This window comes from Hyaena hyaena, unplaced genomic scaffold, assembly GCF_003009895.1.
Source record: "Hyaena hyaena isolate Hyena2069 unplaced genomic scaffold, ASM300989v1 scaffold_63, whole genome shotgun sequence".
Taxonomy (NCBI): domain Eukaryota; kingdom Metazoa; phylum Chordata; class Mammalia; order Carnivora; family Hyaenidae; genus Hyaena; species Hyaena hyaena.
The window spans coordinates 1343329-1369274 of record NW_024080695.1 but is presented as its reverse complement, the minus strand read 5'-3'; the positions used below and the strand labels follow the sequence as shown (position 1 = coordinate 1369274).

Here is a 25946-nt window from a genome sequence, read left to right as displayed (position 1 = left end):
CCCGGCCGCTGAGCCGTCCAGACCGCCGCCCGGGTGCCGGACTCATTCTCGTTCTAACGGCCTCAGACGAAGCGCCCACACCCCAGCAGAGGAAGCCCACCCTCACCTCGTCCGTGTGGTCCGTCCCGCGTGGCCCACACAGCAGCCCGCCCCTCTTCGGCTCCACTCCTCTGTCCCTCTGGGGCCTTCTGTGTCTCCCCTTTGCTGTCAGTCTGCCCTTCTCTGCTGTCTGCAGGGCAAGGGGAGGAGGGGATGGGGGCAGGAGTCTGGGACAACCCCCCACCTGCCTCCTGGGGCCCTCAGCCCCCAGCCCAGTGCACCTTGGCTTGGAGGGGTTCCCGGGCTATCAAAGCATATGAGAGTCCCAGCAGCTGCTGAGAGCAAGCATCCAGGACTTTCTGATGAGCTCACTGTCGCATCCCCCCTATTCCGACTGTGTGCTGACCCGCTGCCTGTTGGGGACCAGCCCCTAATAAAACCAAGCGCGGGTCTGAGCACAGCAAGAACCTGGTGGTGGCGGTGCGGTGCGGTGCGGTGCTGCAAGGGCTGGGGCTCGGCAGGACGGAGTGGCCCAGAGGCAGTGGGGAGAGGGCCCTGGTGCAGGTGGGGGGAGCCCTTGGCCCCCCACCCCAGCCTGCCTGGCCACGTGAGCTGGAGCGCTGGGGCACCCCGGAAGGAGAGCTAGGGGCCGTGGTGGGGGGTTGCTCTGGCCCAGGAAGCCAGACGGCAGGAAGTAGGTACCAAGCAGCTAGAGGTGAGTCACTGGGCTGGAGGGATCCCAGAGGGCCTCTGTGCCCCGAGCCTGCCCAGGGGTCTGTCCTGAGAGGCAGCAGAGGCCCCGTAGGGGGCTGGGTCGGGCAGCTCAGGGAGCACGTCAGGGGAGGGTCCGGCCAGAGCGCACAGACGAGAGGGAAGCAGAGGGCGTGCCGGCGGGAACACAGGCAAGCCAGGCAGAGAACCCTCGTTCTCCAGGCTCGGCCACCTAGAAACTTCTGAAGGGGCCCACCCAAGAGCTCCTCCTGGATCCTGGATCCTGGATCCCCTTGCCCCCACGGCCTCCCCAGGTGCTGCTCACTGGTCCCACCCCAGCCCCAGCTGCCTCGGGAGGGGGAGGGGCATCTCCTGAATGCCCTGGACCCATCATGCCTTCCTTGGCCTTCTGCCATCCCGGGACCCGGAGGGAACACACGCACTCTGCACAGGTTCAAGTGCAGCAGAGGGAGATGAGCACAGGCAGCAACTCCACCTCAGATGAAGGGCCGCCCCTCCCCACTCCTCACCCCCCCCACAGAGAAGTCTGGATAAGTTGGAGGAAAATGCATGGCCTCGGCGCCCCCTGCTGTCCAGGCCCTGAACTGCCAGTCCCTGCTAAGCACACGTGGGCCCCTGCACGGGGCTCCCAGGGGAGTGGGGTGGGGCTGTGGGTGCTGAGAGCTGGAAGGAGCAGCGGGGAGCTCCCCATGGGGCTCTGGCTCCAGCGAGGGAGGGCCCAGGGGCAGCAGGGCACCAAGGGCCCGTCTGGAGAGACCATGAACTGAAGGACCCCAGGGTCTAGAGAACAGTGAGGTCCCCTCCCCTCCCGGGGCCGAGCTTGGGCATGTGGCTTTCACTAGGGTGCGGCCAGCTTGCTTGAGAGTAAACACTTCCAGTCTGTGGGTCACTGTCTACACCACCCAACTCTGCCACTGTGAGAACAGCACTGACGCCCCAATAAAGCTTTATTTAGGAGACAAGCCTATGGCCTGAGGGCCACTACGTGCACACTCCGGCCCTCACCACCGCCTTTCTGCCCAGCCCCGACCCCTCCCCTCTCCTGCACTCAGCTCGCAGGGCTCCAGCTCCCAGGGCTCCAGGGCTCCAGCACCCAGGGCTCCAGGGCTCCAGGGCTCCAGTTCCCAGAGCTCCAGGGCTCCAGCTCCAGGGCTCCAGCACCCAGGGCTCCAGGGCCCCAGCACCAAGGGCTCCCAGGGCCCCAGCACCCAGGGTTCCCAGGGCTCCAGCTCCCAGGGCTCCAGGGCTCCAGCACCCAGGGCTCCAGGGCTCCAGGGCTCCAGCTCCCAGAGCTCCAGGGCTCCAGCTCCAGGGCCCCAGCACCCAGGGCTCCCAGGGCCCCAGCACCCAGGGCTCCAGGGCCCGAGCACCCAGGGCTCCCAGGGCTCCAGCACCCAAGGCTCCCAGGGCCCCAGCACCCAAGGCTCCCAGGGCTCCAGCACCCAGGGCTCCAGGGCTCCAGGTCCAGGGCCTCTCGGGCCACTGCCTCCTCAGTGACCGTCCACCATGGTCATGACTAAAATGGGCACCTTTTTAAAACATACAAGCCTCCCCTCGGACATTTCTATAGCCTGACTCAGTCCCTGACCCCACCCCACCAGGACCTTGCCCTGTCCCGCCTTCTGTCAGCAGCTCCTCTCTGGCTCTGGGGACAGGCCCCCGGCCCCACCTCCACGCGCCCCTGCCTGGTTCCTGCTGACACGCCAGCTCTCGCTGCAGCCACCCCCGCGTGCAGGCCTCACCACAGCCGTAACCGCGCCTCCCCGACGACGAATGGGACGGAAACCTTCTCCGGTGTGACGCGCCATCGAGCTGTCGTCTCAGAAAACACCCCCCTGAATCTCCTGCCCACCCTTCTGCGGTAGCGCCTCCCCTTCAACCCCCAGAACCCCCCACAGATGTGCGTGAACGAGGGGCCCTGATGTTCGCCGAGCCAGAGCACCAGCCTGGGCCTCGATGGGTCACGCCCACCACCACGGGGCCGTGAGCCCGCACTGCGCTCTGGTAGCGCTGTGCCGCCTTCACGCTACAGCCGCACTGAGCTGTGTCCCTGTGGCATGAGAACGTCGTCCCTTCCTTCTTCCCTCCCTCCCTCCTTCCCTCTTTCCTTTTTCCCACGTGGATCTATACTTATTCGAGCACCACTGAAAAGACCACACTCGGCCCTTCTCTGCACACAGCCCGTGTCCACGGGGACGGGGGCTACCTCGGTGCCCGCTCTTCCACCCCGTCTGCCCATCTGTGTGCCACACGTACGCTGTCTGCAGCTGCTCTCACTGTAACATGCTTCGATAGCAAAGAGCGGAAGTCCTCCTACCCATCCTTCTTCAGGAATATCTGGGCTGCTGGGGGCGCCTGGGGGCTCAGTCGGGTAAGTGTTACACTTCGGCTCGGGTCATGATCTCACAGCTCATGGGTTTGAGCTGCGCGTCGGGCTCTGTGCTGGCAGCTCGGAGTCTGGAACCTGCTTCAGATTCTGTGTCTCCCTCTCTGTCCCTCCCCTGCTCACCCTCTGTCTCTCTCTCTCTCTCTCTCTCTCTCAAAAATAATAAACATTAGAAATTTTTTTAAAAAAAGGAGTATCTTGGCTGTTCTTGACCCTTTGCATTTGTGTGAAAATTTTAGAATTGTCTTAAGTTCAACAGAACACCTGTTGGATTTTGATTAAATTTGTACTGAATCTGGGGGTACCTGGGAGGCTCAGTCAGTTAAGCATCCGAGTCTTGGTTTCAGCTCAGGTCACGATCTCAGTTTCGTGAGTTTGAGCCCCACGTCAGACTCTCTGGTGACAGCACAAAGCCTGCTTGGGTCTCTCTCTCCCTCTGCCCCTCCCCCACTCGTGCTATCTCTGTCTCTCTCAAAAATAAACAAACTTAAAAAATTGCATTGAATCTATATGCTATTTTCCAACCGTATCCACAGCTGATTATCATGTATCGACTGTATATCCAGCAACCTTGCTAAGTATTCATTAATTTTAAAAACTAACCCATAGAGGCACGCCTGGGTAGCTCAGTCGGTTGAGTGTCTGACTTCGGCTCAGGTCGTGATCTCACAGTTCATGGGTTCGAGCCCCACAGCAGGCTCTGTGCTGACAGCTCGGAGCCTGGAGCAGCTTCAGATTCTGTGTCTCCTTCTCTCTCTGACCCTCCCCTGCTCACGCTGTCACTCTCTCTCTCTCTCTCTCTCTCTCTCAGAAATAAACAAAAAAAAATTAACCTAGAGAATCTTTTATTTTCTACGATACCACCGTACTGTATGAGAACGTTTTCTCTAAAAACATTTTTTTTTAGTTTATTTGTTTTGAGAGAAACAGAGACAGCATGAGGGAGGGAGGGGCAAAGAGACAGGGAGGGACAGCAAATCCCAAGCAGGCTCCGCACCATCAGCACAGAGCCCGACGTGGGGCTTGAACCCACGAAATCGTGAGATCATGACCTGATCCGAAACGGAGAGACGCTTAGCTGACCGAGCCCCGCAGGCGCCCCTGAGACCAACATTTCCATCTTCCCTTTGCGGTCGTTAAATATCTATTGTTTTTATATCCTCCGTCTACTCAGACGTGCCACAAACTTGGCATAGGAGTGGTCACAGCACACACCTCGCTCTTGCTCTTGGTCTCAAAGGGAAAGGCTAAGTTAGCTGCCCGCTACGGGGGTTTGATAACCTCATCAGATTCAGGAAGTTCCCTCTAATTCCTATTTTGTTAGGTTTTGTTTTGCTTTGTTTCTGCTTTTACCATGAACGGATACCGACTTTTACCAAATGCTTTTCCTGCTTCTGTTGAGGGGATATAGGATTTTCCTACTTTACTCTGTTACTGTGGTAAATTATGTTGATTTTCAAGCGTTAAACAAAATACCTGTCCTTGGAGTAATCGTGACCTTGTGCTCATGTTATGATGTTAAGTGCTTCCACCTGTGCTCGCCTGTGGGCAGCCGGCCGGCCCCTCCCGCCCCTCCCGCCCCTCCTCTCAGGTCCTCATCAGGTTTGGGGCTCAAGGGTTCGGAGGCCTCATAAGCTGAGTTGGGAAGCAACGCTCTTCGTGTATTCTTCTGCTCGTTGCGTCCGTTAACTTCCTGGGTCACTGAGGTCTGCTTCTGCCCCCGTCACCGCAGCCCCCACTTCCCGCTGTCTGTTTTCAGCTCTCCCTCCCTCAACAGGGCCTTCCACCCCTCCCTTCCCATGCGGGCATCGGGACACTCGAGTGTGGCTGTGGGGGCCCGTGGCTGCAGCCCCGCTCCCGACCTCCACGCGTCTCCCAGACGTGCGGCCGCCACCTGCCTGCCGCCGGCGCAGGACCCGCCGTTGTCCTCTGCACCTGTGGGGCCTGGCTTTACGGTCCGGCACGCGGTCAACGTTCAGAAACATCCCTGGGGGCGGCAGAAAGAGTGTGTTACCGGGCGCGGCGCCGCGTGTGCGCCCAGGAGGCCAAGCTGGGGGTCATGGCTGTTCAGATCCTTTCTCTTCCTGACTTTGTTCTGCTCCGGCCGCCACTTACGAGGCAGGGAGGGTTAAAATATCCGGCTGTAGCAAGTCGCCCACTTCTCCTGCTTGTACCCATTTTTGCTTTAGATATGTTGAGACCATGCTACTGAATGCATTCAGTATTCAGGAGGAGAACTTCTTACCGCCTCCCCCCACTGCGAAGGCTCCCTGTTCAGCTCTAGGAAAGCCTCCCACCTGCAAGCCCGCTCCGGCGTCAGCGCGGCGGCCACGGCTCTGATCAGTACCGCTCGGTGCGTCCTTTCCCATCTTTTTATTCGCTTTCTGTGTCCTCAACTTTTATTTTTTATTTATTTATTTATTTATTTTTTTTTAATGTTTTATTTATTTCTAGGAGAGAGAGAGAGACAGCATGAGCAGGGGAGGGTCAGAGAGAGAGGGAGTCACAGACTGAAACAGGCTCCAAGCTCTGAGCTGGCTGTCAGCACAGAGCCCGACGCGGGGCTTGAACCCACGAACCGCGAGATCATGACCTAAGCGAAAGTCGGACGCTTAACCGACTAAGCCACCCAGGCGCCCCTGTGTCCTCAACTTTTAGATGTGTCTGGAGCAAAGAGTATAATCAGACTTTTCATGCAATCTGACTATCTTTTCTTTTTAACCGGAATATCTGATTCATTTAAAATCGATGTTCTTGGGGCATCGGGGTGGCTCAGGTGGATAAGAGTCCGACTCCTGCTTTCGGCTCAGGTCATGATCTCGCGGTTTTGTGGGTTTGGGCCCCGTGTCGGGCTCTGTGCTGACAGTACGGGGCCTGTTTGGGATTCTCTCTGTCTCCCTCTCTCTCTCTGCTCCTTCCCCACTCACACTGTCTCTGTCTCTCTCAAAATAACTTGACTGTATACTGACACAGGGGACCTGACCCCACTGCTCTGCCCAGCTCTCCGCCCGCCTGCTGTCCCCTCTCACATTTCTCACCGGCTGCTGAGCCGACTGTTCTTGACAATTCCGTTTCTCCTTCTCGCAATCTAAAATTGCTCTTATTTTACTGCCTCAGGCCACCCTGGCGATCACGGCATGCGCTCTCAGCTTATAAAACTCAGAGTGAACCGGCACCTCTGCCCTCTTCCTAACCGCCAAGGTCACCTGCAGCTTGCCTCCCACGTACCCTCTCCAGTGCTCACACTCCTGCGGTGCTGCCATTTGACCGTATACATTTTTAAGCCAAACAAAACAGAGCTACTCTTGTTTTATACAGTCGCCACTCATTTGGATTGACGCGTACCCGTGGTATTTGGGTCCCACTGGGTCCTCGCTGTCCCCAGGCTTACAGAGTTCTACACCTGAGTCTACCTCCAGGGGACCCCCATGTCCCGGGGGTCCCGGACGTGGACTCGAGATGGTACTTATGAAGGGAAGCTGGGCTGGTGGGGGGGGGGCGGGGCGGGCCCCTGGTGGGGTACGACTACCCACAGGCCCGGGATGATTAAGCGCCTCCTGAAGGCTGACGTGAAAGCCGGTGCCTCTGGGGAGGGGACCGTGTGAGGGTGTGAAGACCAAGAGGTCGGGGACAGTCTCAGAGGCTGCCCAGGACCCCTAACGAGTACAGACGGGAAGTGTGCGAATGAGCTTCCTTAGAAACAGCCTTATCAGTGACGAGTGTTAAAGAAAGGTAGTTGCAGCTTGTACGTTTTGAAACCTTTATGCAAAAAAATTAGCAAAGGTTCAACCCTATGTCCTAAAGGTACCATTTTAACAAACGTGAGAGGTCCCATACGTGGTAGAAAGACCACGGCCTCGCAGTCTAGTGTGGCCCTGGGGATGTGCCACGCCCCCTGCAGCTCCGGCTCCGCACAGTAAGGCAGAGACATGACCATCTCCTCGCGGAGCTGATCTGAAGGTCAGAGATCAAAGCCCGAGCTGCCCGCCGCCCTGGATTCAGGGCGCAGATGCCGGCGAGCACGCGGGCAGTGTGCAGTGGGAGGGCCCAGGGCTTCCGCTCGGGCGACGAGAAGCAAGCGGTACCCAAGACGCCTGGAGGTCTGACCACGGGCTGCCACCGCGAGCCGGGCTAGTGCCACTTCTTCACCCCTTGCAGGCTCAGACCCCCTCCATGACCCTTCTCCCACAAATATCCAGCCAACTGGCCAAGAGGCTGAACCGAGAACAGGGGCTTCGTCTAGACCCCCTTCCGTGGGAGCTTCACTCACCCCTGCTCCTTCCACCCAGCGTGGGGGCCACACCGGACTCAGTTCTGACCGCCCCCAGTCACCGCGAGGTGGCCCCGCACCGCCCAGCTCCAGCCTCCGGCCCGCGCCCCCTCCCCTGCCCACGACCCGGCCCTGGCTCTGACGACCCTCCCAGGCGCAGTCTAGGAAACCAGGCGGCTTTAAAGGGTCCTTCTGCCCCTAACATTCAAGGATCCCAGTTTCACATCAAAACACAAACGAATCTACTATTTGAAGCAACAATCACCCAAAGTCTGTTTGCTCCAGTTTACTGTCACTCAGTCTATAAGAATTTATCTTATTTAGATTTAATTTTTAAAATAGAACCAACCAAACAGATATGTGCCCAACCGTGTTCACACAGGATTACCCACCGCCGCCAAAAGGTGGGAGAAACCTAAGCGTGCGCTGGCGGAGGGACGGACAGACACAAGGCGGGTTGTCCACACGACGGATGGAGCGGGTAACAAGGAAGGACATCTGGGCGCCTGCCACGCCGGGGACAAGCCTGGGGACACTACGCTCGGTGAGACACGCCAGACGCAGCAGCACAGAGCCCGTGTGACTCCACTTAGAAAGGGGCCCAGGCTAGTGAAAAACTACAGAGACGGGGGGCGCCTGGGTGGCTTAGTCGGTTAAGCGTCCGACTTTCGCTCAGGTCATGATCTCGCGGTTCGTGGGTTCGAGCCCCGCGTCGGGCTCTGTGCTGACTGCCAGCTCAGAGCCTGGAGCCTGTTTCAGTCTGTGACTCCCTTTCTCTCTGACCCTCCCCTGCTCACGCTGTCTCTCTCTCTCTCCTAGAAATAAAAAAGAAAAGAAAAGAAAAACTACAGAGACGGGGCGCATGGGGGCGGCAGGGACTCTCCGTGTTTCGTGGGGACAGAGCTTCAGATCTGTAAGATGGAGAGGGCTGGGGACGGACGGTGGGCACGGCCACACACGCTGAGAATGCTTTTTTTTTAATGTTTAATTATTGTGAGAGAGAGAGGGAGTGAGCTGGGGACGGGCAGAGGGAAAGAGAGAATCCAAGCAGGCCCCACACTGTCAGCACACAGTCTGATGTGGGGTTCAATCCAACAGATGGTGAGATCATGACCTGAGCCAAAGCCAGGAGTCGGGGTGCCCAGCCACTCAATGCTCCTAATGCCGCTCAACCGGACACTTAAAAATGGCGAATTAAATACATGTGTAACAAATGACTCCCTAAACAGAGGTGGAAATAAGCCGCAAAGATGTTTCCAAACATTTATTTGACAGAGGACCTGTGTCCCGAACATGTGTGTATACACACACACACACACACACACACACACACACACACACTTCTTAAAACTAGAAAAGGACACGAATAGGCTAATGCAAAATGGAGAAAACTCGAACAGCCGAAGAGGCCCCCACGGGCCACTCGGCCTCACGCACCGTCAGTGAAATGCCGAGAAAGAAGGCGCCATTTCACCGAGATGGAAAAATCCCAGCGTGACAGCACCGAGGGCGGAGGAGGGTGACAGGCGCGCACGTGCCGGTGACCCAAGCCTGCGCGGGAACGGTCACTGGGAGGGGCATGTGGCCACACCCGTCACCCACATTCTTCCGCCGGGAAGCCCTCCCTCCCGCATGTGCCCACGGGGCCCCGAGCACAGGTTTCGGCTTCCCAGCGGGGGCCCGTCCACGGCAGATGCCACAAGACAACGTGACGGGACTGGAGGCCCGCGGGCCAGGCGGTGTTTTACAGGTGGCAGAGCAGGATGCCCGGTACCACCGCACCTGTGCCGGGCGCCAGGTGGAGCACAGTCAACCCGGCGGGGCGGGGCACCCAGGGCCCAGGGAGAAGGGAGGCGGCTGGGCGGAGCAGCGGGGTCCTCAGGGCGGAAACCCCGCGTGCGACGCTGTGGTGGAGGCTGTGCGACGTGATAACCTGTCCACAGCCTGAGACTGACAGCACAGGCAGCCGCCTCTCACGCGAGCTGTGAACCCAATGAGAACGCGTCCGCCCCACCAGCCCACATCACACGGGTGCAAGGTGGGAACGGCCGGGGACACGGGGGGTGCGGGGGCTCTGACCCTTTCGCTGACCCTTTCCATAGTCCTAAAACTGCTCGGACGGCCGAGTCTATTCATTTCTTTAACGAATATGGATAAAGGAAAAGAACTCGGTATCTGTGGCCTGTCTTTAAAGAGGGGCAACGAGGGCCCTTCTCTGAATTCCTGTGAGGCCGAGTCAAGTTCACGTCTATCACGTTTACAGCTGCAGAGGCCGCGGGAAAGATGCGGTGATGGTCCGCAGCCGTGGCGGGGAGGGAGAGGCCGCGATGAGAGAGGAGACGGTCTGCAGACATGGGGGGAGGGGGGAGCTGGGGGGGAGTAGGTAGAAAGACCCGGATGTGCACGAGAAGCCCCCCCACTTGAAAATCAGGGCGACCCGGTAGAGGAGGGAGGGGAACGGGACCCAGTGGGATACAAAGAAGATTCAGATGTAGGATTGACGTTCATTCTTAAAAACCTGATAAAGAAAAGAACTAAAATTCAATTACCTCAAGGTCGTCAAGGGAGCGAGTGATACTAAATCTCTTGGATCTTCCAAACGATCTCCGAGCAGAGGTGCGCTGAGAAGTCTGAGTGAGTCCAACTCCCCGCCCAAACTTTGAGCCCTAAACACAAAGAAAAAGTACATGGTGTTACCTTCTTGGGCAGCGAGGCTGAGTTCTGCCTGATGCCCTGCGCGGGGATGGAGGAGAACCATCTTACACTCTGTGCACATGACCCCAACCAAAACTCCAGAGTTGAGGGGCGCCCGGGTGGCTCAGTCGGTTAAGTGTCTGACTTCAGCTCAGGTCACAATCTCATAGTTCGTGGGTTTGAGCCCCGCATCGGGCTCTGTGCTGACAGCTGAGAGCCTGGAGCTGCTTCGGATTCAGTGTCTCCCTCTCTCTCTGACCCTCCCCTGCTCACACTGTTTCTCTCTCTCAGATAAATAAAAAACATAAAAAAAAAAAAACCCCTCCAGAATTGAAAATAAAGGTCACCCCAGGATCTGCATGCATCCACTCGGCCACTGAGGTCACGGCCAGAGCAAATGAAAACACACGGGTGAAGCACTGGGGAGGCACCGAGGATATGGTAGAGAAGTAGCGATTAGCATGAAGATTATGCTTTTCCATAATTTCACCGGCATCTGAGGAAATTAAAGAGGCTCCAGACAGGGGCACCTGGGTGGCTTAGTCGGTTGAGCGTCCGATTTCAGCTCAGGTCATGATCTCGCAGTTCGTGGGTTCGAGCCCCTCGTCGGGCTCTGTGCTGACTGCCAGCTCAGAGCCTGGAGCCTGTTTCAGTCTGTGACTCCCTCTCTCTCTGACCCTCCCCTGCTCATGCTGTCTCTCTTTCTCTCTCCTAGAAATAAATAAAACATTTAAAAAAAAAAAAAAGAGGCTCCAGACAGTCAGCTGGTGTCTAAAGCCCAGATCCATTCAGGTGCACGAAATAGCGGGCCATTAACACATCGTGTTCTTTCGCTGGGAAATGACCGGAATTAATTCCCTGCCATTAGGCTGCACCCAGGATCTGGGGCCAGCACACAAGCCATCCCATTTCAAATGCAAAAAGCATCACAGCTGAAAATCTCTGGTTCCCGGGGACTTGAAATCCTAAAATGACCAGTTTCAGGCACAGAGGAAGTGAGCACGTCTGCTGCAGGCAGGGAGGCCCGCGGACTCCCCCTGCCTCCCCCCGCAGGAGAGCCCGGCCCGTCTTGCAGCCAGAGGCGGGCTGTGGGCCGCGTTGGGCCGAGCGGTCCTCACGGGCGCTCTCGCCCCCGCTGTCCCTTCCGGTCCCCAACCACGCCTGCACCCGGGCCACTCGCTGCCGGTGGAGGGACACACACCGGAACCGCCGTCACCTGCCATTCCTGACGCGGACTCGAGGGGCCCTCCAGCCACGGTGGCCTCCGAGGGGGCAGCGGTCCTGAGGCTGCCGAGCGCTCTCTCCTCCCCCCCTTCCGGCCGGCAGCCCCCTCTCTGCGTTGTGCTCACACCCCAAAGCGGGCTTCCCGCCTCTGCCCCCCAGTCGCTCAGGCCCGAACGGGAGCAAGCACCTTATTTTGAGTCCTTTGATTTGTATTGAAAAGTCACATAGGCGTCGATAGCAACGGCCTTCGTTTCGTCCACTCTGCGTGGCCACGGGCTCTCGCACGTGTTTCTGGCACCGGCCACCGGCACGGAGCATGGGGCGCGCAGAGAAGCACACGCCGGGCCTCTGGCTGCGAGGGGCTCAGCACTGTGGGTCCTCCTGAGAGGCCACCTGACCCTGGAAGACACCAGAGGCCGCCGGAGGCTACACTGTGGACCGCGACTGCGGGTCAGGACCGCCGGGAGGCTGAGACAGAGTCCGGCTCCTGGGGAGAAGAGGAGGCCAGGCCGGGGCAGAGGCGGGGCTGGGACGCAGCCCTCGGCACGGGCGGGATGCTTCAGCCAAGTGGTCTGAAATAGAGCGTGGGAGCTCAGTACCCGGCAGCCTGGCAGGCGTGGGGGGGGGGGGGGGGGGGGGGGGGGGGGGGGGGGGGGGGGGGGGGGGGGGGGGGGGGGGACAAACACCCGAACCAGGAGCAGTGGCGGAAACAGCGAAAGGGGGGCAGAAGGGGGGGAGGGGGAAGCAAGGAGGGGGGAGGGGGAGGCAAGGAGGGAGGGGGAAGGAGGGACAGAGAGAGAAAAGGGAGGGGGAGGGAGAGATAGGGAGTGAGGGAGAAAAAGCAAAGGAGGGATGGGGAAGAAGGGGGAAGGAGGGGGAGAGGGAAGGAGGGGCAGTTGGCAAAGAGCGAGGGAAGGAGAAAAAGAGGAAAGGGGAAGGAGGGAGGGGGGAGGAAGGGAGAAGGAGGGAGGGGAACGAAAGGAGGGGGAGAAGGAAGGAGGAGGGGGAGGGGGAACGAAAGGAGGGGGAGAAGGAAGGAGGAGGGGGAGGGGCAGAGAGAAAGGGGGAGGGGGAATGTCAGGGGAGGGGAGGGAGGGAGGGGGGAGGAGGGAGGGAGGGAAGGAGGCTGGGGGAGGGAGGGAGGGGAGAATGAAGGATAGGGAAGGGCCGGAGGGAGGGCCTGTGTCAGGAGCAGCGTACAGGGCAGGTGTGAAGAAAGCTGCGGGCGGGCGGTCACACCACCAGCAGCAGCAGCCGCCGCCGCCCTTTGCCCTCTACCCCAGGCCACCTTTCTGGAGGCCACCCCCAACGGCGCTGCCTGTGGGGCTGCCCGGGGGCCCCTCCGAGGCTGCGTGTGCTCCCCTCCCCTCCATGGGCACAAACCGCCCCAGGGAGCAGGGCGCTCCGTCTCGGGGTACCCACTGCCCAGCTCAGGGCTGGGAGAAAGAGCAAGGACAAATGAGAACAAGTCATGGTGGGACCTAAGCGCCCAGCGTCAGGGAGCCTGTGGCCGACGGGCAAGGGAAGCCAGGCGGCCATTCGAACGCGTGGCTGCAGCCTATGTGGCCGCGCGGAAACGTCCTCAGTCTATCGCTGGAGCAAAGGAGCCTCCAATGCGTACAAGACGAACGCTCTGAGCAACTCGTAGATTTGCTGTTCTGCAGGTTTATCTGGGGGAGGGGTAAGGGGCACATGGCTTTGCGATAGGAACAAAGTGTCATTTTTAAGCCCAGGAGGCCACAGGGGACACCCAGGCTGGGACGGCCACGTGGGCCATGTCACACGCAACCGGGCCACCCCCTTGCAGCCCACACCTAGTCCGGCACGCAGACCTGTGGGCCTTGAAACGTAAAGGAGAAAGAGAACCTTAACCAGCCAGCAGCCAGAAGAAAATCCCTACAAAGAAGTGACTCGAGGGGGCAAGGTGGTGACACGTGACACACTTGGCCACCTCACCACTTCACCCACAAGGAGAACCTCGAGCATGTGTTTCCACTGCCCCCCCCCCCGCCCCGTGTGAAGCGAAAGAAGTTCCCACATGTAACAAACAGAAAACCCCCACTGATTCGGCACGAAGTAATTCGCTCTGCCCACACGCCACCAGAGGGGCACGTAAAGTGGCCAGGATGTCAGCCGCTCCCTCAGCACCAGCTCCCTCTTCAGCTGCTAATACCTCAGCACAAATGCTCCAGGAGGCGAGGGGCGACGCCAGGTCGCGCGGTCACGTCCGCGTGGCCCGGCCACAGGGAGCAGAGTCCATCTCGCTGCCCCAAGAGCCAGGTACAAAGCCCGACTTCAGACATGGAGAGCACGGCCCGACCGCCGCCATCAACCTCAGCAGCACGAGGCCAGGCTTCCAGAAGAACGAGAGGGCCCTCCCGTGCACCGGGCCCTGCGGGGGACTTGGAGAAACAGCCCACCTGCTACTTTCGCCTCCAGTCACGGGCGGGGGCCCCTTCCTGCACCCCAGTCAAGGCTGAGAGGGGTCAGGGTCTTTCCAGGGAGGAAACCCCAGCAAACGGGGGGAGGGCAGAACCCCACGGCCCAGGGTGCCAACCGCCTCTGCCACAGGGCACCGACACGGAACCACCCACGGAGCCACCGCTTTCCGTGGCTCATGTTAGCATAAGCAGTGCCCTAGACCCGCCAGTCCAACCAACCCCCTCAATCTCCACGAAAGAACGTGGGGGTCAGGGAGGCTCCTGCCCAGGGTCACCTGGCCGGAGGCCTGGGGTGAGCCGTGGACCGACCACTTTTTAGTTATGATTAGAACTAGGAATTCCTAACCCAGGGTCTAAACGCGAGGCCATCAGCCCAGTGGGGCCAGGGCTGTGCCTGTCCTGCTCACTAATGCCCCCACTTCCCACCAGGCCTGGTATGTAGCAGGGACTCGGTAAGCACTTACTGAACAAATAAACTAAAAAATGGGACAATTTTTTTTATGTTTTATTTACTTATTTTTGAGAGAGAGACAGAGTGTGAGCAGGGGAGTGCGCGCAGAGAGAGAGGGAGACACAGAATCTGAAGCAGCTCCAGGCTGAGCTGTCAGCACAGAGCCCGACGCGGGGCTCGAACCCACCAACCGCGAGATCATGACCTGAGCTGAAGCTGGACGCTCAACCGACTGAGCCCCCCAGGCGCCCCTGTTTAATTAGATTTATTTTTAGAGCCTTCCTTCTGTAATCAGTTCTGGGACATAGGGTCTGTGTCCCCTTCCCCTGGTCAGCTGGGTCCCCTCAGGCTCTGCCTGCAGGAGTGCTGGGGGCATGGCCAGGGGGAGGAGGAAGGCCCGGGCCCCTTCCTATCTGCTCCCCGCAGTTCCTCACCCCTACCCAGCAATTCTTTCCCCTGCACCTCCTGAGCCCAGTTTTCGGCTCCCCCTGCCCCCTGAGTCAGTCTCACAGCCCCTCAGACCCTGTGTAGCTACGTCCGAGGTCGGGGTCCTGCGCCAGCAGCCCCCCATCTGGCTGCTGAGGTTAAATCACTCCTTCCTCTTTGCACCCCTGTCCCAGCGCTGCGGTGCTCCCCCTTCCCACGGCGGTGTCTCCTGGCCTCTTAGGGTCTTTTTCTGCCCTTCCAGGCCTCTGATGCCTGGTTAGAGGTTCCTTCCATGAAGCTCTCCCCGCTGGAAGAGCCGGTGTGGCCTTGCTTTCTGCCTCCTTCCTGCCTGATCCACAGGAGCAGGAAGTATGTCGGCCAGAAGTCTCACACCTGTAACAGCGGCAAGAGCAGCAGCCCTACGGTCACCCGGAGACAGAAGAATAACTAACTGCCACCCACCTTATTCCATTCATCAAGATCACTCCAAAAAAATTTTAAGAAAAAAAAAAGAAGAAGAGACTATTCCCGACCTCAGGATAGCGATGAATGTGGTACATCCACACTGGAAATCCTAAGCAGACTGACCAGTCGGTTGACTTCAAGGTCAAGAGCTTCTGTTCACTGAGTCCCCACAAAGCACAAACTGAAAACACAAGCCACAGCTGAGTCGGTGCACACGCAATGCAAGCACCGAACGATGAGGAGCAGTGTCTATAGCTTCTCCGCGTCAAGGCAGGAGAGGACCCAGTAGCAGCAGGCGCAGGTCTGCTTCTTCACGAGCACAGCCGCCGGGCATATTTTCCATCCACTGGACTGGCACGAGCGTAGGAAGCCTGGCGGGCGCTCTGGCGAGGGCGTGGCGGACCCGGGCACTCCCGCTAGCGGCGTGGGGCTGTCGAGAGACCAAGATGGAGAACCTGGACCCACAGGCTCCCCGGTCTTGGACTTGGCCGCTAAATGATGAGAAACAGACAGGGCAAAGTCCAGGACAGACTCACCTCCCCGGGGTCAGTCCTTACATTTCAGAGGTGAGATGGCACGTATGTGGGGAGGGCGGGTTGTGTCCCCTCCCGGACACATTTATCTACATTACAGAGGGGAGGAGGGAGAACCCAGAGCCCTCCCTTCCGTCTCCAAGGACGCTTGCTCAAAGAGCCAGGGTCTCCCACCCCGTCGGGAGGAGGAGGGAACGGTGTGCATGTAAGGTCCCCGATTCCCTGCTGCGTGTAGAGTGACACCCAGTGTGGCTGTCGTCAAGCTCAGGGGAAGGGCTGAGCACCAGGGACAAGTGTGGTTCTTGTAAGTCAGTTATTAAATCTGTCCCTGCTCCGGAGACGTGGCGTGTCCCATCAACACACACAGGGACAGACACTACAAACTGTGCAAAGATGAGCCCCGCTGCGGACCTGCCCTTCCGTCCCGGGACAGACCCCGGGCGGCTCCTTGGCCCGCACAGCCGGAGACGCGGGTGTGCGCGGGAGGTTCCCTGCAGCAGCACCACGTCTCTGCCAGCTCAGTGTGTGCGTGTGTGAGAGTGTGTGTATGTGTGTGTGTGAGTGTGTGTATGTGTGCGCTGGCACACTCACGGGGAAGGGAAGGGGCTGCAGCTGCACACAGTATCGTGGCCAGAACAGTGAAACGATACTGTATGACTGCGGAACAAGTCGTCACCACTGTTACAAAGCCCACTGCTAGGGACTCGAGCCCTCCCGAGGCCCGCGGGAGCACAGCAGTCACTGAGCTCAGAAGACTGCGGCTTCCCGGGAAACCACATAAAACCACAGCAGGGCGGTAAGCGGTGTCTCTGACCCTCCGCCTCTGTCCTGCCTCCTCCGGGCCCCCCTACCCCCGCACCTGACCCTCATCCCCACAGAGCGCCGACCCCCCACGCGGCGCTCTGCTGCTCCAAAGGGGCTCCTGGCGCGGAAGGAGGGCTGCGGGACGCGGAGGTCCCTGCACCATCGTGTCCGTGTTCATGGGCGCTGGCCTGACGCTCCGGGCCCTCTTCTCTGTCTGCTTCCTTCCCCTCCGATGTGCGGCACTGCTTACACAGGGTGGTGACCAAAGCCACTCTCTGCAGAGGGATGACATCCCGGAGCCCCAGTGTGGCCTGTTCGGTACTCTCCGGAGCTTTCCTTTACAGCCTATTTTAAAACTTCCTCTCATTGTGCTGGAAGCTGCGCCAGACCCGTCCATGGGCCAGTCCTCTCCTGGCTGACCGTCGCTGAGCCGGTCACCGGCTGGGCCACACGAACACAGCCTCGGGCGTCCAATGCCTGGCCTCTCACTTCGCTCTTCAGAAAAGAATTAAGAAAAGTCATCTTTTTCTCCGAAGGAATTATTTTTAGCAAGTAGAATATGCTCATGTGCCTGTAATAAAAACTCAGAATAACAGAAGACACATGAAAGTGTCCTGGACCCGTCCCCAGTTTCGCCTTCCACCCCCGGGGTAGCGCCTACTGTCAGCTGGAGCGCTTCCTCTCAATTTTTCTACGTATTTACATATAAACATATGTATACTTCAGTTTTTAAACTTATGTACCGTTAAAACATACAGGTTTAGTTGAGGGGTGTTGAATTTTTTTACACAAAAATGGGATGATGCTGGAATTGCGTACTTTTGTGACCCTTTTCACCTCGTGTGCTGCGGGAGGTGGAGGTGCGTGGACCCACCGCGTGGGGCGGAGACCTCACGGGCCACGGGAATGTGGCTGAGCGGCTGACGACTACCCTTCCAGCTGCCCTGCGGGGGGTAGGGGGCCGCCCCACCCGGCACCACAGGGACAGGAACATGGCTTCGGCTGTGGCTCCCGGCCCGCTGGGACGCGGAGGACACTATCTTTTTTTGTTTGTTTATTTATTTATTTATTTTTAATGTTTTATTTATTTCTGGGAGAGAGAGAGAGAGAGACAGCATGAGCAGGGGAGGGTCAGAGAGAGAGGGAGTCACAGACTGAAACAGGCTCCAGGCTCTGAGCTCGGTGTCTGCACAGAGCCCGACGTGGGGCTCGAACCCACGAACCACGAGATCATGACCTGAGCGAAAGTCGGACGCTTAACCGACTGAGCCACCCAGGGGCCCCTGTTTGTTTATTTATTTTGAGAGAGACAGAGAGAGCGAGCGGGGGAAGGGCAGAGAAAGGGAGAGAGAGGGTGACTCTCGTGAGCGCAGAGCTCGAACTGAGATCATGACCTGAGCTGAAATCGAGAGTCTGATGCTGAGCTGCCTGGGCCCCCAGGTGCCCCGGCGTGACACTGCTTGCACCTGGAGTTTGGGTGCAGGTCACGGGCAACACACCACAGAAGGAGCAGGGTGCCCGGGCGGCCTGCCCACACCTTCTTGTCACAGATGACACACTCTATATACAGTGTTCAGGCCACTGTTAAATTAGTCATGTGGAGACAGCATATTACTTTAAAAAAATTTTTTTAATGCTTTATTATTTATTTTTGAGAGACAGAGAGAAACAGAGAGCGATTGGGGTAGCGGCAGAGAGAGATGGAGACACAGAATCTGAAACAGGCTCCAGGCTCTGAGCTGTCAGCACAGAGCCCGATGTGGGGCTTGAACCCATGAACCATGAGATCATGACCTGAGCTGAAGTCAATGCTTAACCGACGGAGCCCCCCAGGTGCCCCTACTTTTAAATGAGTGCACAAAGTCTATAGCATTTTTTCACTGTATTCAATCAGAAGGGTATTTATTAGGCGCCCACCATCAATGACCATTTGGAAGGACTCGCCGCGGGCATGTCTGAGGCAGTGTTCCCCAAACGCGATGCTCCCAGGATGCCCCGCGCACAAGTGACTGAGGCCCCGAGAGCTTTTGTCTCCGTGGACATCATCTGTTGACATTTTCCATATTAAACTGATATATTTAAAAATATTTATTAATTCACTTCAAAAAACAATAAATCCTTGAGGTAGCATCATAAGTAACATATTTTCATTTAAAACTTCTCCAGAATCCATTACATGCAAAGTTCAAAAATGGATTTTGCTACTTGACCAGATATTTTAATTACTATTACTCTGAGGAGATCAGTTTTCAAAGAAGCAGAAGTAAATACTCCAAATTCAAATGAAATGTAACTGAATCACTTTGATGATACAGACAGCATTTCAAGGTCTCGGCCATCAAGCCCTCTGTGGGTCACACGCTCCGTGAGCGCGTCCTGGCTACAGACCCTCAGCAAAAAGAAAACCAGAGGAAACAGGGCGGGGAATCACCCAGTTATAAACACCAGTTAGCTCTCCCCGGTGTCACAGGCTCAGGTCCCACCCAGGCCGTGCCTCCAGCCTCCCTTTCCAGGCTTCTGTGGGGGTGGGGCTCCCCCTCCAGGGGGCTGTGGCAGCAGCAGAGGGAGGGAGGGAGGGAGGAAGAGAGGGTCACGGTCCAAACAGGGGCTTGCTCTGGTCCTGGACGTCTTCCAGGTGGTGGTGAGCGGGTGCTGCGCTGGCTTCCTTAGGGCCGGCCGCCCAGCCTGCAGTGGCTCCTTGGGGACACCGGCCCAGCCCGCAGTGGCTCTGACGGGTTCTACACTGTCTCCGTGGGGACAGTGCACTCAGTCAGCACAGCACGGAGCTGAAGCCTGGCGGTGTGGCCTTGAGGAGCAGCCTCCCAGCTTCCAGCCTCGCCCCTGCTGTGGGCCCTGCCCCAGGGTCCCCGAGAGCCATCCTCTCCCGGCAGCGCATGGCCTTCCGTCTGGTTAATGCCCGCCCGTCCAGCCACCCCCCTGCTCCAGTCCCGGTCCCCCGTGTGGGTTCTGCCTCCAGGCGGCAGCCTGATTCTGCGCCCAGCAAGGCCCTTGGGCCCCCGCTGCAAAGAAGCGGGCCCCAATGTGCGGCACCCCACTTCCAGCGCCTCTCCGCCGTTCCCACACGGCTCCCTCTGGTCCCCACTTCCGGGCACGCCCCTCATCCCTCCCAGCCTGTCCTCCTCACCCGGACAGGCCTCCAGGGGGGACCGCAGGAGACCACCTCCCAGCCTCTAGAAGCTTCCGCCGCTCCAGCAAGGGAGGCTGTGGGATTAGGCTGAGCTAAGGAGAACCCGCTGAGCAAGGTAAAAAGCAACCGATAACCCTCAAGAGGTCACAGAAGGACCCAACAAACACCGTTCGCTACCTCGTATTCTAAGGTGAACTGGGGGCCCCAGCACCGCTGCATAGGAAACAGGCTCAGCAGGACAGACCGCAGGGCAGTCTCGGTCTCAGCACTTATGTGCACTTGAACTTGTACAAACCCTCAAGTCCTGGATCTGGCCGATAAAAACCTGACTTTCCTTGTCGGTAAGATAAAAACAGACACCCGGCCTGACGAGCTCACAGAATCCCTCGCCGGGTCAACCGGGTGAGCCTGTCATTTTCCAACAGAAGAGGCACACGGATGCCACCGCGCTACTTCCTTCTGGCTCCAGCCCAAGCCACGCCAGCCAGGACCTCACTGTCACTACACCTGCGTCCAAGGCGAAAGAGCAGCCGGAGGCCCTCACAGATGCACTCACGGCTGACAATGTGACAGCGAAGGCAGCGTCGTCAACAAATGGCACCACAGCACTGGGACGTCCACGTGCAGAAAACACACGTGACCTCCCCCGCTTCACAGAAATGAACCCTGATGGGGTCACACATCTAGATGTGAAATAAAAAAACCATAAAGCTCAAAGGTGACACAGGAGAAAAGCTAGAGGACCTCGGTCTGGGGGCCCCGTTCACACACAACACCGAAGGCACGATCCACAAGAGTTGATCAGCTGGACTCCATCGAAACGACAAAGCTCTGCTCTGGGAAAGACCACGTCAGAATGACACAAACTGGGACCGCGGGCACAAGACAAGGGAGCAGCTGAGAAGGTGGCCGACACCCGACGTCACCGGGGAAATGCACGCCAAAGTAAAGGTGCAACTCCACCGCACACCTGTCAGAACAGCCAAATCCAAGACTCTGAGCCCCCACGTGGGGCAACAGGAGCTCCCAGTCACGGCGGCTGGAACTCAGAATCATCGGTGCGGCCACTTCGGGAGACGATTGGGCAGCTTCTTATGGAAGCAAACACCTACCCTCTGATCTGGCAATCATGCTGCTCGTATTTACCCAAAGAAGCTGACGACTTACATCCACACCAAACCCTGGGCTCAGGTGTGAACAGCCTCTTTATTCATAATCACCGAAGCTCAGAGGGAACTACTGTCCTCAGCAGGTGATGGACACGTAAACTGCGGTCCATCCAGACCGTGGAACATTATTCGGCGCTAGAAAGAAACGAGCCATGGAGCCAGGAAGAGACCTGGGGGAAGCGTGGACGCACATGCCTGAGAGCAAGGAGCCAATGTGAGAAGGCTGCACACGGTGTGTCATCTACAGGACAAGGCAAAACCGTGGGGACGGTGAGGTCAGTGGGTGCCAGGGGCTGGGGGTCGGGACGGACAGACAGGGGCAGCCCGAGGGCATTCAGGACGGTGACCTGCTCTGTGTGAGACCATAATGGTGGATCCACCCGCATTACACACGCGTCTAAGCCCATGGAAGGCTCAACACCGACAGTGACCTTGACGTGAAGCGGGGACTCCGGGTGATGACGACGTGTTGGCAGAGGTTCGTCAGTTGTAACGAGGCAGCTCTCTGGTGGGGGCGCTCAAGTGGGGGGAGGGGGCAGAGGGTATGTGCGAAATGTCTGCACTTTCTCACGTTTACTGTAAGCCTAAAACTGCTCTACCAAAATTAAATACAGAAAAAAGAAGCCCGAGGTTTGAATCATGACCCTGCTTCGTCCTGTTACGCCTTAAACCTCAGGTAAGTCACTTAGCCCCTTGAGGAGAGGCCATTTCACTTGCAGAACCAGGGCCACAGCACCCCTGCCCCAGGGCTCCCCGAGGTCGGAGCCACACTGGGAAGGGTATGGGACGGCGTGGCGCTCCACAGCGCGCAGACAGGGCCTTCACCTCGAACGAGAGCGGGCGAGGGGGGCACTGGGTCCACAGAGAGCTGCACAAATCGGGTTTCTCTCCACCCAGGTAACCATTCACTGACTCGCCAGCAGCGGAGATGCCCCTGTAGGACACACCTTCAAAGAGACGCCGGGTCTTCCCTCCCCTGCCCACCCGGCCGGCAGGTGGGAGAGCCCACACCACAGGTGGCTGGTGGGGGGCAAATGGGAAGGAGCCAAGCAGGGGCGGCCGCGCCCTGAGAACCCAGATCCCTTGGGGGGGCGTGGGGTGCATGGAAAGGGGCATGGCAGGGGGCCATGGGAAGAAGTAGGGGTCATGAGAAGGGGTGGGGGGTCACGGGGAAGGGGAGTGTGGGGAAAGGGAAGGGGAGTGTGGGGAAAGGGAAGGGGAGTGTGGGGAAAGGGAAGGGGAGTGGGCGGGGGGTCATGGGACGGGGTGGGGGGCATGGGAAGGGGTGTGGGGGGCACACATGGCAGGGGGTCATGGGAAGGGGTGGGGGCACAGGAAGGGGTGTGGGGGGCACGGGAAGGGGCATGGCAGGGGGGTCATGGGGAGGGGTGGGGGGCACAGGAAGGGGCGTGGTGGGGGGCATGGGAAGGGGCGTGCACGCAGCACAACCACAGTGCCTTCAGTTCCACAGTTGAGGAATTGAGTCGAAAACCCACAGGATCACACCTGTTTATGAAAACAAAATCCACTCTTTGACACGTGGAAATGTGGCCGCGGCATCCCGGAGGAGGAAAAGCTACAGGGGTCTGTCCATTCCTCTAGCTTTCAACTGTCTTAGATGCGTTTTACAGTGAAAACTGCGACACGGGAGGGGTGCGATCGCCGACAGAAGATCCGCCAGGCCGCCCCTGCCCTCACCCGCCAGCAGCCCTCGGACGGATTCGTTGTGACATCTTCCGCTGTTGGGAACAAGGACGTGGACCCCAGCAGAAGAGGAATTTTAAGATCACGGCAGTCCTCTGAGGAAAGTGCCTTGGACAGGAGCTGAGACGGGTGCTGCTCCATGGCCACAGTGTGGCACAGCCTATCCCACCAGTGCCACCGGCCACCCCCTGCCGAGCAAAGTCCCGCCCGCCGACCCCTGCCCTCATGCCCTGCGTTGGCCCTAGCGGGGTCCCCCGGAAGGCGGGCGGGGAGCCGAGCCACCAGCCCCCCGCTGAGTTCAGCTGCCACTTTTTCCACAGCAGGATTTTCCACATGAAGGCACAGAGCAACAGTCTCTGGGCTTCAAGAATTTTCTCACCTCAGGGGCGCTGGGGGGCTCAGTCAATTAAGCATCTGGCTTCAGCTCAGGTCAGGATCTCACGGTTGGTGAGTTCGAGACCCGCATTGGGCTCGCGACTGTCAGTGCAGATCCCGCTTCAGATCCTCTGTCCCCCTCTCTCTGACCTTCCCCCACTTAACGCTCTCTCTCAAATAAGTAAACAGATGAAACATTAAAATAAAGAAAGAATTTTCTCACCTCAAAAGAGCGTGCTGCCTGAGCCCACAGATGACATGGGCTGCAAAAGGACCAGGGACAGAGCGGTCCCAGGCCCCGGCAGCAGGAAGGGCCCAAGGGAAGAAAGGAGGGCCTCAGCCCAGGCCGTGCCGCCCACCCCGCCCCGATGTCCTGCCCAGGACCTGCGAGGGGGCGGCGCCCAGAGGGCTCCCGGGCAGGACAGAGCCCGCAGCACGTGAGCAGAGACACCCTGTGGTGGCGACAGAGGCAGGAGCAGGCAGCCGGGGCCGGAGACTCGGCAGGTCGCACGCACCGCTCCGCCAGGGACGGCTGAGTTACCGAATCGGGCTCGTTTTTACGAGCCTAACACACTTACCTTTTTGTCCTCCTTAGTCTTTCTAACTTGTCGGTGGGGACCGAAAATGTTCTGCACCCCAAAAGCCTTCCTGGACCAGTCCCTTTTCTGCGCGCTCAGCGGAGGCTGCGCCAGGCTGCCCTCCACCCTGTAGCGGTCTGCGGGTATCTTGCTCATGGGTGGCGGCAGCGTGCCGCAGTTGACACTGGACCACCCGTCGGTGGAGTCCGTGTACGACTCCTGGTCGCTGGCGTGCCCGCACTGCCACTCCTGTAGGACGTGGACGGGAAGCCAGCGCTGGCCGTGGCCCGCAGAGCCCCGCTTGGAAGGGGGGACTGAGCTCCGCGAGGAGGCGGGGGGGACCTCCCCGTGAGCGGCGGGCCCTAAGTGCTTCCCGAAGTCCCGGCCCCTGTCCGCCTGCGGTGCGGCCTCGAACACAGGGCCCCCCTCGGGCTCGTGGCAGAAGGCCCCGCTCCAGGGGGCGCCCCAGGGCTGGGGGCCCCTCCCAGCCGCGCCCTCCCAGCCGCCGCTGCCGGGGCCGTGCCTGCTGGAGCCGGCGCCCAGGTCCACCACCAGCACCCGGCTGCTCCTCTCCTCCTGGTGGAAGTTGCCGATGCCGCTGTCGCTGGTGCTGCTGGTGCTGGCGTTCTGGTGCGCGTCCGCGTCGCCGTCTGCAAAGGCCCGGGCCCGCACGCCCTCGATCAGCTCGCCCATGTCCCTATAGAGCACGGAGATGAACTGGAGGGCGGGGAGGCAGGACGCAGGGAACTCGAGGCAGCCGCCGGTGTCGGGGTCGGCCGTGCACTCCAGCCCGAAGCGCCGAGCGATGCCCTGGTGGACCCGGTGGGTGAACAGGTCTGGGTCCACCATGAACACGTGGCAGGAGGTCCGCAGGGCGCCCTCGTCCTCGTGCGCCAGGCTCCCGTCGTCACCCGTCTGCATGGTCACCAGCCCGAAGAGCCGCCGGTCGTCGGGGCACACGGCGCTGAAGGCCAGCTTCTCGGCCGGGTACTCGGCCAGGACGGAGGCCTGGTCGGAGCAGAGCTGCACACGGTCGTGCAGGACCCTCATGGTCACCAGGGAGTGGATCCTCTGTTCCGCCCGCAGGCGCCGCAGGCAGCCACGGATGGCCTGCAGGCTGTCGGACTCCAGGCTGCAGCTCGTGGAGGGCAGTTCGATGGACCCCAGGTAGCCCACAACCATGGCCACGTTTAAAATACTGGCGTCTAACGCAAAATCGTCATGATTCTCGGGGCCAATACCGAAAACGGAATCGTCGTTAATAACTTTGGATATTTCCTCCTTAGACAGCAGGTTGGGATGCGGATGACTGATGCTTTCGGGTCCAAGGTCAAACCGCGCGGCGGCCGACTCCGAGAGGGACCTCTGTTTCAGCTTCAGGGGCTCGGAACTGCTTGTACGGAGACTAGGATTTTCAAAGATCATATTGAAAATCCCGCCGGACTGCATCTCCTCGACGACTCTCTCTGCTCTGTTTATACCTAACGCTTTCGAGTCCAGTTTGGGCTTCAGCCAGCCTTTGCCCTCGTAAAACCCGACCTCTTCGTCACTGGAGCAGGACTCCACGTGGCCGATGCCCTCGCCAACCACCATGTGCAGGACACCGGAACACTTCCCGATCAGTTTCACCACGTCCTCATGGGAGGCTTTCTTCACGTTGATTTCATTGACGGCAAATATCTGGTCTCCGGCCCGGAGGCCCACGAAGTCCGCGGGGCTGCCCCTTAGGACGCAGCTGAGCACGCACGGCGCCTGCCCCGAGAGCGTGAATCCATAGCCTGCTCTTCCCCTGGCCACCTCCACGCTCCGCAGACGCGGGGGCACCGGCCCGTGAAGCGGACGCTCTGCCGCGTCCCCCGCTCTATACATCTCGCCGAGCTTGCAAGGCCAAGGGCATAGCTCGTCGCTCCGGGGATCCGCGGTGTGGGGCACGTGATGCCACTGTGCGCTTTCTAGAAGCAACGCCCTGAGGAAGAGAATAAACAGCTTGTTACTAAACATCTCATGTGCCTATTGCTTTCCGGTATTTCTTACACATAAAAACATAGCTCATGGCAAATACCGTCACAGAAAGAGTCTGGTTGCTGCATAAATGTCCGAGTGAGAGAGAAGCAGCTTTGTGCACAGCAAACCTTCAAGTCGGGCAAACAGACATGGGCTTCCCAGAACGGACAGCCCGTAGACCCCTGAGGCCTGAGGACTGCAGGACCACAGCGTCCGCCTGCCTGCAGGGGAAGAGAAGACGCCTCGGGACCCCGACCGTTCACACTGGGGTCTGAGGCCAAGCCCGGCGCCGCCCGGAGCCGCTGCGGGGCAGACTCTCTGCACCTCCGCAGACCCCAGCACCCTAGTCTGCATTTTAACAGGGGGCGGGGGGTGCGGAGGGCAGAGCCGGAGCGAAAGGCAGTGCTGGCCACGGACCTGGGGTAGAAAGCACCTGCAGGACCCAGCCAACCCCGTTTGATCCCAACCCCTCCGTCGCGAACAGTCCTCCCTCAGGAAAAAGT

General features: G+C 59.1%; 1 protein-coding gene across 2 annotated transcripts in view; it reads right to left on the bottom strand.

The window, feature by feature from the left end:
- Positions 1 to 25372, bottom strand: part of RGS12 (regulator of G protein signaling 12) — a 91910-nt gene extending 66538 nt beyond the window's left edge. For both annotated transcript variants that reach the window (XM_039232133.1, XM_039232134.1), the window contains exons 1-2: positions 23440 to 25372; positions 9977 to 10093 (exon numbers count right to left, since the gene is read on the bottom strand). In XM_039232133.1, the coding sequence (XP_039088064.1) occupies positions 9977 to 10093; positions 23440 to 25308 (1986 nt within the window). In that variant the 5' untranslated portion in view covers positions 25309 to 25372. The remainder of the gene's footprint in view (positions 1 to 9976; positions 10094 to 23439) is intronic.
- Positions 25373 to 25946: the final 574 nt, after the last annotated feature.